Source organism: Carassius auratus, chromosome 26 (assembly GCF_003368295.1).
Source record: "Carassius auratus strain Wakin chromosome 26, ASM336829v1, whole genome shotgun sequence".
NCBI classification, from domain to species: Eukaryota; Metazoa; Chordata; class Actinopteri; order Cypriniformes; family Cyprinidae; genus Carassius; species Carassius auratus.
In genome coordinates, this window is record NC_039268.1 from 23,838,249 (window position 1) to 23,853,332 (window position 15,084).

General features: G+C 42.7%; 2 protein-coding genes, 1 non-coding gene and 1 pseudogene across 3 annotated transcripts; 2 read left to right on the forward strand and 2 right to left on the reverse strand.

Moving 5' to 3' along the window:
* Window positions 1-587: 587 nt before the first annotated feature.
* On the reverse strand, window positions 588-3,792 carry LOC113044701 (60S ribosomal protein L24-like). Its single transcript, XM_026204881.1, has 6 exons — window positions 3,667-3,792; window positions 3,469-3,544; window positions 3,056-3,166; window positions 2,176-2,312; window positions 1,641-1,704; window positions 588-715 (listed from the first exon to the last, which is right to left on the reverse strand). Exons 1-6 carry the CDS (start codon window positions 3,669-3,671, stop codon window positions 635-637), a joined length of 474 nt encoding a protein of 157 aa, XP_026060666.1. The 5' UTR covers window positions 3,672-3,792; the 3' UTR covers window positions 588-634.
* On the reverse strand, window positions 793-925 carry LOC113044834 (small nucleolar RNA SNORA17). Its single transcript, XR_003275939.1, has one exon. It is a non-coding gene; the product is annotated as a small nucleolar RNA SNORA17 (small nucleolar RNA).
* Window positions 3,793-3,839: 47 nt separating the features above from the next.
* Window positions 3,840-10,700, forward strand: LOC113044700 (centrosomal protein of 97 kDa-like). Its single transcript, XM_026204880.1, has 11 exons — window positions 3,840-3,984; window positions 4,428-4,570; window positions 4,747-4,905; window positions 4,976-5,077; window positions 5,222-5,335; window positions 7,059-7,225; window positions 7,549-7,713; window positions 8,036-8,145; window positions 8,901-9,456; window positions 9,624-9,699; window positions 9,819-10,700. Exons 1-11 carry the CDS (start codon window positions 3,924-3,926, stop codon window positions 10,101-10,103), a joined length of 1,938 nt encoding a protein of 645 aa, XP_026060665.1. The 5' UTR covers window positions 3,840-3,923; the 3' UTR covers window positions 10,104-10,700.
* A 534-nt stretch (window positions 10,701-11,234) lies between these two features.
* LOC113044702 (NF-kappa-B inhibitor zeta-like) overlaps window positions 11,235-15,084 on the forward strand; it is a 7,729-nt pseudogene continuing 3,879 nt past the window's right edge.

Below are 15,084 nucleotides of genomic sequence, written 5' to 3' on the forward strand. Positions count from 1 at the left end.
TTGTAGAAGCATTCAATAGAGTTAGTAAATACTTTTTATATTGGGGGGGGGGCTAGAAATGGTCTCAGAAAAATATTTGCAGGAATTTAATTTTTAATGTTATCTTTGTCAGATTTGAAATAGAAACCCATATCAGATAAAAAAAATAATCAGTTTGATAACCCTAATTCAGTGTGGTTAAAAAAAAGTTTAAGGCATTTCAGTGTCTATAACTTTTAATATTTTTGCGCATTATCAAATCTGGTTGATAAGTAAAGCCCAAAGGGTCTTCTTTCCAAAGACACCAAAATTATGTAACACTTGTAATTTAGGTAGGGCAATTTCATCTGCGAGTTCGTTTTATGGGAAGTCATGGCCTAGTGGCAAGAGTTTGACTCCTAACCCTAGGGTTGTGGGTTCAAGTCTCGGGCCGGCAATACCACGACTTAGGTGCCCTTGAGCAAGGCACCAAACCCCCAACTGCTCCCCGGGCGCCGCAGCATAAACGATGCCCACTGGTATAACTTTTTTTTTTTTAAGTGTAGTGTTAACATTGTTAGTCTTTAGCACTGAACATTAATGAAATCAATACTTTGAGGACACTCAAGGCTGATAGTGAAAGCTTTATTGATACACAAAACACCAAAACATCAGCTTAGCGCTTGCCACCGACACGAGGAGCACTGGTCTTCATGGGCTTGGCGATTTTCTGTTTGGCTGCAGCTTTAGCAGGGGCCTAAAAACAACACAAACACCTCACTGATGACATGAAGGACATTTAAACACAAGGAGTTACATTTGGTTTTGCAATAATGTGTAGGGCTATAAATGACACTGAGCACCCATTATTAAGGGTACTAGGTGTAGACATAGTCCTTCTACTCTATGCCACCTTATGACACAGAAGTGACAGAATCAGTCACACTGCAACGCCTCAAGGGGCAAAAAACAGTCACACCACACAAAATACATTATCGCTTACAAAAGATAAGCTGAAGAGTAGCTTATATCCTTCATTTTTTACAATTCTTAAAGAGATAGTTTACCCCAAAAAAAAAAAAAACTAGCCCATGATTCACTCACCCTCTAGTCTTCCTAGGTGTTCAGGACTCTCTTACAGACAAATGTCCTGGCTCTTTATAACTGCAGTGAATGTCAATATTCAACAGTCCAGCAGAATTTCAGAATGCAGCAGCACGACTCGTCTTCAACAAGCCCAAAAGAGCCCATGTTACACCTCTTTTTAATCTCCTTGCATTGGCTACTGCATCAAGTTCAAGACACTGATGCTTGCATATAGAACAGCCACAAGCTCAGCATCCTCTACTTTCACTTTGTAAATTCAATAAACAGCATCAACCCATTGTTATAAGTGCCTCACATGGGAGTGAATAAAGGCCATCTGAATGAATTATGCCTTTCTTCAAGAAAAACGTTCATATTTAAAACTTTATAAACCCTAAACTCTAGTTTCCGCTTTGTCATACGCACAAGAGATCTGTGTTCCAGCGGGTGACAGAGGAGCCAGGACATTTAATATAACTCTGAAATGATATGTCTGAATGAAGAAAGTTTTATACACCTAGGATGGCTTAAGGGTGAATAAAACATGGGCTAATTTTCATTTTTGAGTGAACTATCCCTTTAAAACCATCTTTTACCTTGGCGCTCTGAGTGGGTTGCTTCTTAGTGGCCTGCTTGGCCTTCTTAGCCTCCTTAGCAGCCCTGAAACATCAGATCGAAAAGTGTTAGAAAGGTAATGTTTAGTTTTGTTTGCACTCGTCTCAATGTGTTTACCAGTCACAAACCTGTGACACACAAAGCCAAGATTTTAAAAACTGCACTTTAAAAAGTAATGTAATATCAGAATAAGTTTTGGAGTCTAACATATAGAGCCAAAAAAATACACTTATTCACAATGACTTCTGAAGGGAGTCACACAACCAACTTAAAGTTAACATTACACAAAAATACTGTTAGTCAATTAAACACATTAAAGTAGTTTAGTGAAAAAAGATTTTTTGATAAAACTGCAGGACTGTGATGCTCCAGGGTTAGATCTGATGCGTCAAACATGCAGCAGAAACACGTAATGAGAAGGTAACTGTGCAAAACCAGTTGCATTACCGTAAAAAGATACATACACAAAAACAACTATTTGAACATCTGAGACTACAAAATAAGAGCAATGCTCACCGGATGGCCTGCTCTCGCTGTGCTTTACGCACTTCAGGCTTCTGGTTCCTCTTGGCCAGAATCTCAGCCAGTGAAGCGCCGGTGATGGCCCTCTGGAACTTCACCGCACGACGACTGCGCTTCTTACTCACCTCTTCCTAAAGCAGCAAACACACACATCGGAGCACAAGCTTTCTTTAGTCAGTCAACACTACACACAAAACATCTGCTGAATAAACAGAATGGGCTCTTAGAGTGTTAACATGCACATTCTTAAAATGATTAAGATCAAGCAGAACATGCATGTGGACATGTAAATGTGGTAACCCATTTTCTTCTATCGGAGTAAGCTTAAATTACGCAAGCATAAACCGGTCAACATTGGTAGTTTTTTTCCCTCATTTTGTGCGGTCATGTAAACAATAACCCACTTTGTCGGCTTATTGAAGTGCGCTTGTGTGAAACGTGACAGGAAAACTTCATCAGTGCAGACGTAAGTGCATCTAGACGGAGTACAAGTTTTGCAGTAAAGAAAGGAGGAAACAAAAACAATTTAATGACGGAGAAAATAAGTGTTCTCATCTCATGCAGAAGTGATTAAGTGAAAAGCTGCTTTATAACTGCACGAGAGGATAATATACGAGCTGAACGTTTCTCGTTGACATGTAACAAGCTTTAACATCACAACTGACAAACAGATTTAATAATCAGAGTCAGATACACAAATTATAATATTTCGACGTCACTACAGGAAAATAACTGATTACTGGAGTGCATGTAAACGTGCTCACTATAACATCACACTCTACGTCCCCTCAGTGTCTGCGTCCCGGAGGTTCGAGGCGCAGGTGTTAGGGTTAGAGTAAGGTTAATTCGAGGCGTGAGTGTGGCTCGGACTCACATGCTGGCCCTTCTTGTGCTTGCGGCGGTACAGAACAGTCCAGTTGATCTGTCTGGGGTTCCTCTTGGACAGGAAAGCTGACTCACACTTCGCATTCAGGAACTGGAACACCTGCAGAGCAGACGATTGAACACATTTACTCCGTTCCTGCAGTCAAAGATCTGAGAACAGTCTCAACACAGATCACAAATGATGTTTCTCTCGGCACTAGAGCTCAAAGCTGAAATTAAACCTATCATTCGCTCTGTCAGGAATGTAGTTAGCCAACAAGCTAGCACTAGGCTAGAGAACCACACTAAAGACTGCCAAGCGTAAATACTCGCGTCACAAAACACTAAGAGCCATTCATTCATCGATAATCACGGATTAAACCACAGCAGTGTAATCAAACACGTGTATTGCTGGCGCTTTACCTTTCCGTCGATCCTAGCGTAGCGCCGGCCGTGGCCGGGATAGATCTTATACCCGCTAAAACTGCACAACTCGACCCTGCACAAAAATAAGAGTCACAATAGCTACATCTTATTTGTTATTAACATCTGAATACTTCTGCAAGCGCTTCTCGCGGATAACTTTAAAGATGTTTTTGGATGAACACAGAGAACACTCACTTCATGGCGGCGGTTCAGATAGGGAAGAGGAAAAGGAATTGTGGGTAAGGCGTTTATAAAGGAGCCTATTTCACAAATCTAAATTCTTTTTTCAAAGTAAACATAAAATTGATGGCTAAATATTACCAGCGTTATTACAAAAATATCTAAAATTATTATTATTTCCAGGTTAATTTATCCAATCAAATAGTCGATCGGTTGCCTGGCGTTGACACAAGCGGGAAGTGAGCGGAAGTAAGCGGGAAGTGAGCGGAAGTATGGCGGAGCCTGAGGGAGCGATCTTTACCGATCCACTGCTCCAAATGTCAAATTACGAAGGTATGTGCAATAAAACCCATTCCTCCCTGCGACTGATAATAGATTGATTAGTTGCGCGTGTGCTTCCGTTGCAGACAGACAACATGTTGTCTTTATGTGTGAGGAATATCACGGTTATATCACAGTGTGTGAAGATCCTGACGAACTGTCTGATCTGTTTTTGTCAGAATCTACTGTTATAACACTAATTATCTGACAGGATTTAATTTACAAATCTGCTGTTTATAATACCTGTTCTGTTCGAGGGGGTTTCATGTATACTGGAAGCTTTAATTATTCTGAATTCATACACCATTTGTCTTTTTAATGATTACAGTTGACATGAATAAACCTGTTCTCTTCTTTTGTCTTTGGAATAACGTTAATTGTTTTCCATTTTAAGTGTGTTTTGAGTGTAGATGTCTCTCGCTCATCAGTGTTTGTCCTGTGCTCTTATTACTCAGGTCCAGGTTTGTTAGACCTTTCGAATCAGGGTCTTCATAAACTGGATCCAAAGTGGTTCAGTCCCGGGATACACACACTGATTCTGGACCAGAACCGGATCATTAAGCTGGAGCACCTGGAGCACAACGAGGATCTGCAGCAGGTCAGTCAGGTCCACACTGACCTAACCCTGCGGTCAGCCCAGATGGGTGTGTGTGTGTGTGTGTGTGTGTAAGTGTGTAAGTGTGTGAGAGACTGGCTCTCTGACACCTGCGGTCAGCACTGATGTGTGTGTGTGTGTGTGTGTGTGTGTGTGTGTGACCGGCTCTCTGTTCACAGCTATCTGTGGCCTGTAATCGTCTGGTGCGCATGATGGGCGTCTCAAAGCTGACACACTTACGAACCCTGAACCTCCCCAACAACAGCATCGGCTACATCGAGGGCCTGAAGGACCTGTGTCGTCTGCAGTGGCTCAATCTGTCTGGAAACAACATCAAGGTGTTCTTCACATTTACCATGCGTTTCATTGAATATGAGGCTGATTCTTCATCAGTGTGTGTTTGTGCAGGTCATCGAGCAGCTCAACACCTGCGTTTCCCTTCAGCATCTCGATCTGTCAGACAATAATATCTCTCACATAGGAGACCTCACAAAGCTCTCAGTGTTAAAGGTATTTGCCATTTGTCTTCAGAGGCAAATCATTCATAATCTCTTAATGTGTTTAGATAAATAATCTTAGGAAGACTGAACCAAAACACAGAAAAAAAAACGTGATGTGTCACCGAATTTTAAGGCCTGTCTAACCCATTTTCAGACACTTCTTCTGCATGGAAACATCATCACGACTCTGCGCACCGTTCCTGCTCACCTTCCAGCAAACCTCACCGTCCTGTCGCTCGCAGAGAACGAGATCAGAGACCTGACCGAGGTAAAGCACAGCAGACAGATAATAGAAGCGGCTTGATAATAGGGGTGCTCCGAACACCCATCATCTGCCTCTTAGGTGACCCTTGTGACACACTGTGCTTTCACAGAAGAGTCTGCTACTGATCCATGCTGTTTTACTTCAAACACATTTATCCATTATTTTGATTTCAAATTCAAACATTATCACTGAAAATGCTTTTTTTTGCAATTCTTTTTTTTACACACTACAGTATAGGGTTGTGCTGATAGACGCCCGTATCGTGTATCGACGATAGTCAGAGATATCAACATAAGCAGAATTCTCTGTCGATAATCAAGACTATATTAGGCTCATTTTCCTATTAATGTATTAGATTATAATAATAATAACTATTATTTTTATTAGGCTGCTTATAATTTGGCTATCAAACTGCCCAGGTATTTTACTTCAGCACTACATTTCTCTCTCTCTCACACACACACACACACACCGCGAGCGCAGGAGGATCAGATCCTGTAGTCGCTGAAGTGTCTGCTTTGACTCGGATAACTCTTTAAATCCATGAAATGAAAGGGTTAGAAAACGAGGAGATGGTGTCCAACACATTTCAATCAATCAATCAATCACCTTTATTTATATAGTGCTTTAAACAAAATACATTGCGTCAAAGCACTGAACAACATTCATTAGGAAAACAGTGTGTCAATAATGCAAAATGATAGTTAAAGGCAGTTCATCATTGAATTCAGTGATGTCATCTCTGTTCAGTTTAAATAGTGTCTGTGCATTTATTTGCAATAAAGCCAACGATATCGCTGTAGATGAAGTGACCCCAACTAAGCAAGCCAGAGGCGACAGCGGCAAGGAACCGAAACTCCATCATTTAATGGCTGGTACACGGCAACACGCTCTTCTCATACATGAGAGATTAACTCTTTCTTGGTATTACAAATAAAGTATAGACTAAATAATAAAAAGGTGGCAGAGTGAATTTATCATCCATAGTGGTTCTAATGTGTCACATCAGTACTAATGTGATGCATGCAAAATACAGAGTTTTGGCCGTTACAAAGTCTCCATCCACAAACAGACATGCATCGTCTGCAGATATAAGGTATCTCATTGCATATATGTGCAATATTGTAAACGAGCCCTCACTAACTGAGTTTAATGCACAGTTATGTTAGAAAGCATCTCGTTCTTGTTTCTGTGACGGGTCGGTCTCGTCATGAGGAACTTAGCTGTTTTAAATACTTTATATTTAATGTGTTCGTTTATGTCCAATATTAGTGTTAAACTGCTGGACTTTAAATGAAATCAAATATTGATTTTCACCGTTGTCTGATTCTGTCGAACTTTAGACTGATAACTTCTGTGTGCAGATGCAGCAGATTCGTCACAGGACTCGTGATATGACAGTTGTGTCCGACTATATATGAACTAGTGGTTTTAAATACAGTATTTTTATATTTAACATTAGTTTATCAGTATGTCTGAAAGTATATTGATTATTGGTGATTCCATAGGCTCTCTCTCGCACACCTGCTTGGTTTAAAACACCAAACAGTTCTGCTAAGAGTCTCTCTCTAGCTCCACTCATGCATGATAATATCGTGTATCGTCGATCTCACGTGCTGGCCATTTGACGATTTGAAAAATGACCATATCGCCCAACACGTGTCATGTGTAAAGGATGTTGGTGTTGACTCTGTGTGTGTGTGTGTGTGTGTGTGTGTGTGTGCAGGTGTCGTATCTAGCTCCGTTACACAGTCTGGAGCAGCTGTCCGTCAGGAGTAACCCATGTGTGATGGCCACTCCGGCTCTGCCCGGCTGTGATTATCGCCCGTATGTCGTCAGCTGGTGTCTCAGTCTGAAGGTGCTGGATGGATACGTGGTTACACAAAAAGAGGGGTAAGTGAGATGCCTTTTTAAGTACAAGAATTGCAGTCTGTGTTGTAATGTGGTGCTACAAATCATTCTGTAACAGCTGTCATACATCATATTTGACACTACTTTAAGAAAGGTGGTCTTCTAATCATAGAGGGTTAGCTCAGACTTTTTTAGCAAGTTGACCACATCAAGAATACATAAAAAAAATTGTGGACCATCTAACAAACACCTGTTTACAGTATTTACAGTTATTAAAGACAATAGAAGACATTAACTTGAGATCCATTGATTTATGCGATATGTAGTCTTAAGAAAGCAGCTGCATTACTCTGCCGTGTCTCTAGACTGAAAGGAGAATGGCTCTACAGTCAAGGAAAAGGGCGAATGTTTCGGCCGGGGCAGCACACACAGCTGGTCCAGTATTTGGCATCCACGTGTCCGCTGACCGCCGCGACTGCCTTACAGTCAGCAGAGGATGCTAAACTAGAGAGAATCCTCAACAAACAGAGGTAGCGTCCAAAACACACCATTTAATCCACAGCAAAACCTGATTGGTGGAGCTTCACTGATCAGCTGTGTGTGTGCGTGTGTCTGTGTGTGTGTGTCTGTGTCTGCGTGTCTGTTTGTGTGTGTGCGCACGCGCATGTGTGTGTGTCTGTGTCTGTGCGTGTGCGTGTCTGTGTCTGTGTGCGTGTGTCTGTGTCTGCGTGTCTGTTTGTGTGTGTGTGTGTGTGTGTGTGTGCGCGTGCGTGCGTGTCTGTGTCTGTGCGTGTGTGTGTCTGTTTGTGTGTGTGTGCGCGCACGTGTGTATGTGTGTGTGTGTGTGTGCAGACAGCATCAGAAACAGCTGAAGCAAACACGTCACTGCGGCTCGAGTCCGGTTCGCCCCACGCATCTCAACGTTCACAAGAACACAGATGTGGAGGTCATCTCTCAGGCAGGTCAGTTCAGTGAAAGACTCATGGAGGAGATCATTAATTCACTTTTCTGTGTGGTTTTCAGCACAAACGTCTGCATCTCTTTCACCAATATTGAAATGTGAAAATACAGACAAAGATAAAAGCCAAATAAAATCATAACTATGAAAAATTCAACAAGTAAATAGAAAAATAAGACAATTAAAAAATAATCAGGTAAAAGCAACCATAAAAAATAAGCTTTCAGGGAAGATTAAAACACTAAGAGATTCTACTTGCCTAATCCCGGCAGGCAAATAATTCTAAAGTTTAGGAGCAATTGAAAAAAAAAAAGCCCTATAAAACAATCCATAGACTTTAAATGAGTGAATGGAGCCATTAAAAGGGCAGCTTCACAGGAGCAGAGATCACACACTGTTGTAGCAAGGGTTAAAAGCTCAGAGAGATAATGAGGTCTCAAACCATGTAAACCCTTTAAGTAAGCATGAGAGTTTTAAACTATAGGGAATCTGACAGAGCCAGTGTAAAGACTTCAAGACAGGAGTGATGTGATGCCTTGTCCTGTTTCCAGACAGGATTGAGCTGCTGAATCCTGAGCCGACTGTAATCTGTACTTTAGGGAAGTTTTTGTAATACAAAGATGTTAATGATTTTGTGTTGTTGTAGAATCTAGGGAGTTTTTTCATTGAATCAGGCACCATTTCATCTTTAGTGATTCTGCCCTTCAGTGTTTCGTGTATTTTTCTCCTGAAGTGATTTGTTCTTCATTATGATTGTAGATGTGGATCCAGGAGTTCATGTAAATGCGTGGATGAGCTCTGTGTCTTCAGCCGTGATCGCTGCGGTCCGTCTGCCGCCCGCCGCTGAAGACGGGATGATTCTGGAGGATGTGCAGACTGATGAGGAGAAGCTTCATGGCAGTCTGCTGTCCTCAGAGTCTGCTTTCTTGCCCTTTAACCCTGCTGTTCATCCAGCTTCAGCTCCTGACAGCGGGGAGGAGGAGTTTGATGATTCTCTGGCTCCTCCCACATCCACACAGCTCCACCCATCGGAGGAGGGGTCAGTGGGCGGAGCCGTCCTCAGCTCTCATGTGACTAACAGAGCCGATGTGTTGAGTGGCGATGCTGTGCTACAGAACAGTTCTGCGGAGGAGACGCAGAGATCTGCTGCGCTGCAGTGTGAACTAAAGCAGTGTGAAGCAGCTGTCAGGATCCAGTCGTGGTGGAGGGGTCACTGGACGCGCCTCTGCCATCCACAGGCCAAAGAAGTGCGTGCTGAGATCCGCTTGAGAAGGATGCAGGACCACATCGTCCACCTGACCGCGGAGCTGGAGAGGTCAAACTCTTCACTGTTTACATGTTTGTGCATCAGGTTATGAGCTGGAAAGGAATCACTGTTTTATTTTAATTGTTAGCTGATTAGTTCAAACGTAAAATCAACTTCATCAATACTGTAAGCTGAAACAGTGTAAAGTATTTTGCATTAACTCATATGTTTTGCAGGGTGCGCAAGCAGCACGAAGAAGAGCGACTGCAGAGACGTGTGCAAGAAGAAGCGGTGAAGTTCCTGTGGAAGCAGGTCTGTGTGAAGATGATGAATGATGAATACTGCTATACTGAATACTGAATACTGCTGTGAACGTGTGTGTGTGTGTGTGTGTGTGTGTGTGTGTGTGTGTGTGTGTGTGTGTGGAGCAGCTTCAGGCGCTGCTGGAGTGGCAGTCGTCTGTGAACGAGCGGCTCAGTGTGGCACAGAGTTCAGCGTCAGATCCCAGCAATCCCGCAGCGGCTCCTGTCCGCACAGAGATCTCCATCCCGGAGTCTGGCTTTCATTCCCCGGGAGAGCGAGCGGCGGGGGACAGTCTTCTGGAGCAGTATCTGTCCTCTGTGCAGCAACAGGACGAGGATGAAGACGACAGAACGGGAACACCTCAAGATCCATCCGATCTCTCTCCTCATGGGAAAAAAGAGCGCTTGTCCTGACCGGAGTAGAAGCTGAAGTCTGAAAGGAGTTTAGGAATCACAGGACTCGATCGGGACCCATGTGCCCTGGCTCTGGCTCTTCTTAAAGATCAGACACTTGCCTGTTTTAATCCCTGGCCTTCAGAAGACTTGTAGACTCGTAGAGTTACACACATGCGGTCAGCAGACTGAAGAAGATCATGTCTTACTCGACAGTGACTCCTGTATGACTGCCTTTCTTCTTTCTAACAGTGAATTACATACACTGCTGGATGTCAGTATACAGATTTCTGTTGAAGTACTTTACATCTTTATGTACCCAGGGTGCCAAGCTCTTTCAGTGCACTTAGCAGTAGACTTGTTTCCTTTTGGAGCCTGGACAACACGACCAGACGTAGCCTTGTTCTGTAGAAGAGCATGTATTTCTGTGAAGTTAATGTGAATTGATTTGATAGTCAGCTGCAGTTCAAACCCTACTGAGAGCTTTCTGTGTGTGCATCTGGATATTTACAGTATGTGCTGCAACTAGTGTTCAGTCTGGTATATGCAAGTTTTTATTTATTAAATATATATTTTAAAATTCATTTTTGTAAAATAAAGTTTTACTTTCTTTCCCCATTCTGGTATTTTGCATCAGTACATCAGCAGTGGACAGAAAACGTGGTTATTTGTGGGTGTTTTGTTTTGATTACATTTCAATTGTTCTCTTTAGAAATAATTTTAAAAGAGTGAAATGCTTTGGATTACTGTGGATTATAACACCATCACGACTGGATCTCTCACTAACACTAGATGGAGCTCATTCTCCGAGACGCTTTGTGCTTTCGTTTACGCGTTTGCGCTGTTTGTGTTCAACATCGTATAGACTACCGCTATTAATTCAGTCATTAGTTTTTATTAATAATAATAAGATAAAGTAATTACTTTATCTAGTTTCTCTTGGTTGATTTCCTAAATAAAACGGTCAAATCATCATTAATGAATGCTGACTGGATTGGATCAGTTCGTGACGATCTCGATGGTTTTTTATTCACTTGTCAGATTTATACTCGAACAAGAAATCTCTCGAGTTGATTTGACGATATTTAAATTATTCGTGTTTTAGAATGCTGAAGGAGCGTCGTGACGTCACTCCTGATGTCACTCGCGAATAAGGTCTTCAGCGAGAGTTGCGTCGCGTCATTCAGACCCAGCTCTCTCTCGCTTGCGCGTCACAGCAGGAGAAGAGAAGATGATCATCGACGGAGTTAGTGAGGGATTGTCCGGTGTTCTGGACCGGGACAGCGATGTGATGACCAGTCCGGTGCACCTGCTGTCGTTCTACGGTTGCGCTTCTCCCGCCGAACCGATCCTGTCAGACTCGGAGCAGAGCTCCAGCAGCGCGGGAAGCCCTCACAGCGACAGCGGTATGAGACTCTACTCTTTAATCAACCAGATTGAAGTGCTGTGTTTGTGCTGGAGAATAAAACCTGTCATATTCAGTTCAGTTCAGGTGTAAGTTATTTATATCGCGCTTTTTACGAAACAAATCGTTGCAAAGCAGCTTTACAGGAAATTAAAGTTTATATATTATATTTAGGAGTAGCTCATAAGTGTCAAGTTGATGTCCATATCACGCAGACAGTGGCTTTCAGAGAACCGTAAACTGATTAAAGTCAATAAAGTGTAATGAAAGCTCTTGCTCCTCAGTGGACGCGCACGGCGCGCGCAGAGCGAGTCTCTATCAGGGCGTGCGCGTGAAGAACACCGTCAAACAGCTGATCCTGCAGAAGAGACACTACAGCCAGGTACAGATACATTATTATGTTTTATGACATGATTTAAATGAATCCAGGGTTGTTTTTTATGCTGTTGCGAATGAATTATATGCTTCATTACAGGGTCAGCAATATCAAGTAGAAAACACGTGTCCAGGTAACTACATCAATTATCAACTTATGATTACAGGAAATTAATCATAGCAACAGGAAAAGTTGTTGTCAAAAGGTACTAGATAATAATTTTCCATTTCATTATAGCTATAATTAATGCGCTGCAGAGAAGGAAGAGGGAATTGGAGAATCTGAGTGTGTGTCCTGATAAACGACCGCGAGTCCTGGACTCAGACTCGAACCCGGTGTGTTTCACTGCTTTATTATCTCTTCTGATCTCCACGCTCGAGATTCTGAGGCCTGTCAAAGACAATGACATCTGTCTGTTATTCTACTGGAAAAAGATCAGTGTGGGTTCTATTCCGTGTACAGCATGCAATAATAAACATATATTTGCATAAAGCTAACCTAACCCATGCTTGTCCATGCCCACGGTGATTGGAGTAAAAATGAAAAAAATATAAGTTTAAGGTACATTTAAATTGAATTAATAAATATAAATTTATGCATTTAGCAGACGCTTTTATCCAAAACGACCTACAGTGCATTCAGGCTATCCATTTTTACATATCATGTGTTCCCGGGGAATCGAACCCCTAACCTTGCGCTTGATAACGCAGTGCTCTACCAATTGAGCTATTTACATATTTAGAAAAAATATGTGCCATTAAGTTGTGATTAATCACAAGTAAACTCATGACAATCATGCAATTAATAAAAATAAAAAAAAGAATTTTAATAGATTAACAGTCCTAATATATATATACTGTATCTATATCTATATCCATGCCCTGGAGGAAGTGCCCCACACATAGAGTGTCAGTCTGTGGGAAACACTTGCTTACAGTTGAATAAGAATCACAACAGAGCAGTGTTTCTCATCGCTCAGGATGTTTTAGATGAGCTGAGAAACACTGCTGACTCTGAGTGATTAGTGTAAGTGTGTTTACAGTGGATGTGTGGAGTGTGTATGAAGCCTCTGGCTCTGTGTCTGTAGTTTTCGTACGGCGAGAGCATGATCTGTGACTCTGAGATGATGGAGGACTTCGGGGAACGGCTCTCCATCGAATCTGTGATGGTGAGAGGCTTTCCTCAGGATCTGTGCATTGATGCCCAAAGTCATCAGAACACATTCCCATCCTCGTCCGGCCTCGGCCTCGGGCTGACCGCTGCGCCGCCGGTGTCCTTCTTCCAGTGGCAGATCCAGCAGGAGGAGCAGAGACTGGCTTCTGTGAGCCACGCTGAGCTGACCGCTCGAGACGCAGACGGAGACACGTGAGTGCTCTTCCACACATTACACGCTTCGATCAGCACTCACAGGTTCTAGCTCTTCTGCTGCTTCACATGTCTCCAGAGGAACGCGGTTTCGAGTCGTTAGCTGATTGTGGACTGATTACAGGTTTTTGCACATCGCGGTGGCTCAGGGCAGAAGAGCTCTGGCGTATGTCCTCGCCAGGAGAATGGCTGCCCTCGGCATGCTGGACATGAAAGAACACAACAACCAGGTACAGCCACAAACACCCACTGCACCCTGGGCCTGTCTGTGAGAGGAACACACCTGTGATTAACTTGTCCTCGCAGAGCGCCTTCCAGGTGAGCGTCGCTGCAGACCAGCACCTGATCGCTCAAGACCTGCTCCAGCTGGGGGGCCGAGCTCAAACACCAGGGACTGCTGGGGCCGGGCCCCGCTCCACGTCTGCGCAGAGAAGGGCCACAGCTCCACGCTGCAGGTATCTGCTCATACTTTGATTTGATAATTACATCTTCATTTAAGTACTCAACCAGTAACTGACCAGTTAGATGTTGGAAAACCAGTTAACTAGCCTGGCCTCTCCCTACAGTCATTAACAACACTGTACTTCCTTATTAACCCTTTCTTCTTATCATGTTCTCATCTTCTATCAACAGTCCTCGTCTATCATTCAGTCAGATGCTCAGTGTTTATTTAACCAGCCGCTAACTGACTTCCTCATAGCATGCTTAACTAATATGCATTTCCTCAAAAAAGAGGCACGCAAAATCCCCTCGCCTGGCCGCACAACACTGCTCTTTTGATAAGACTTCAAAACAAAATGCCTGTGTTTCTGTCAGCATTAAATGTCACCATTAAATCTCCTCAGGCCATCCAGAGATCTGTGCAGACGAGCGGACGGCCCGTGAACCTGGAGCTGGTCAACTATGATGGTCAGTGTCTCTGAGGAGCGGCTCATCTAAATACACATATTTTACTTAAATATTATGAATTATATTTGAATTTAAAAGGCATAATTTCAGCTAGGGGGATAAACTCTTTGAGGCCACAAAAACCAAATATTACTAATGCATGTTTCTTCAAAGGAATAAAATCATCTCACGTATATCTTTGAAAAAAAGTGCATAGTGTTTAAAATAATGTTTATAAAACAAATATAATAAGATTGCTTGAGCGATCAGAAACAACACAACATCATGTATGTATGCAAAGTTTAACACAAAAAACACGAATAAACTAAGAACAAGAGTACTTTTTACTTTTTTCATTTACAAACATGAGAGCAGATGCAGAGGGATAAAAACACTGCAATTAAGTTTTGAGATGTTATTTAATAGTTGAACTTACATTTATTTTAAACGGATCTCTAAACATGAGGCTCTCTTGTGCGAGACGCGAGTGCAGCGGTGATAGAAGTCCCTAGAAAATGCGATAAATAAATGCTCTGTGTGAACTGCTTCAGTTCTGCAGTAAACCAGATCTTCTTCAGGCTGGAGCCGTCATCTCATCTCTGCGCAGCTGATAAAGCTGCCTGACACACACCTAACATTCAAATCTAACGTTTTTGCATTCAAATGTGGATTTTTATTTAAATTCAACAAGGCAGTCGTCATATTCTAAATTCTATGTTTGATGTGACAGCCCTGTGCTGGTTGCTTCATGTAATGAATCGTCACACAGCTGATGTTGGAGCGCAGTGATGGATGCCGAGTGTTTTGTGTTCGCAGGACTAACGCCTCTTCATGTGGCGGTGCTGTCCCACAATGCCGTGCTGCAGGAGCTGAGCCGTGGTCTGTGCGTTCAGAGTCCAGCTCTGCTGCAGAAGAGGAAGCAGCTCGTCGAGTGTGTGAACACACTGCTGCTGATGGGCGCCTCGCTG

Excerpts from the sequence above, each read along its gene's own strand:
- LOC113044701 (XM_026204881.1), bottom strand. Across the intron at positions 2,313-3,055 it reads AGCACAAGAAGGGCCAGCAT|GAAGAGGTGAGTAAGAAGCG; the intron begins GTGAGTCCGAGC and ends TTGCTGCTTTAG. Across the intron at positions 1,705-2,175 it reads CAGCGAGAGCAGGCCATCCG|GGCTGCTAAGGAGGCTAAGA; the intron begins GTGAGCATTGCT and ends CTGATGTTTCAG.
- LOC113044700 (XM_026204880.1), top strand. The coding sequence starts at position 3,924 with ATGGCGGAGCCTGAGGGAGCGATCTTTACCGATCCACTGCTCCAAATG. Across the intron at positions 4,906-4,975 it reads TGTCTGGAAACAACATCAAG|GTCATCGAGCAGCTCAACAC; the intron begins GTGTTCTTCACA and ends GTGTTTGTGCAG. Across the intron at positions 7,714-8,035 it reads AGAATCCTCAACAAACAGAG|ACAGCATCAGAAACAGCTGA; the intron begins GTAGCGTCCAAA and ends GTGTGTGTGCAG.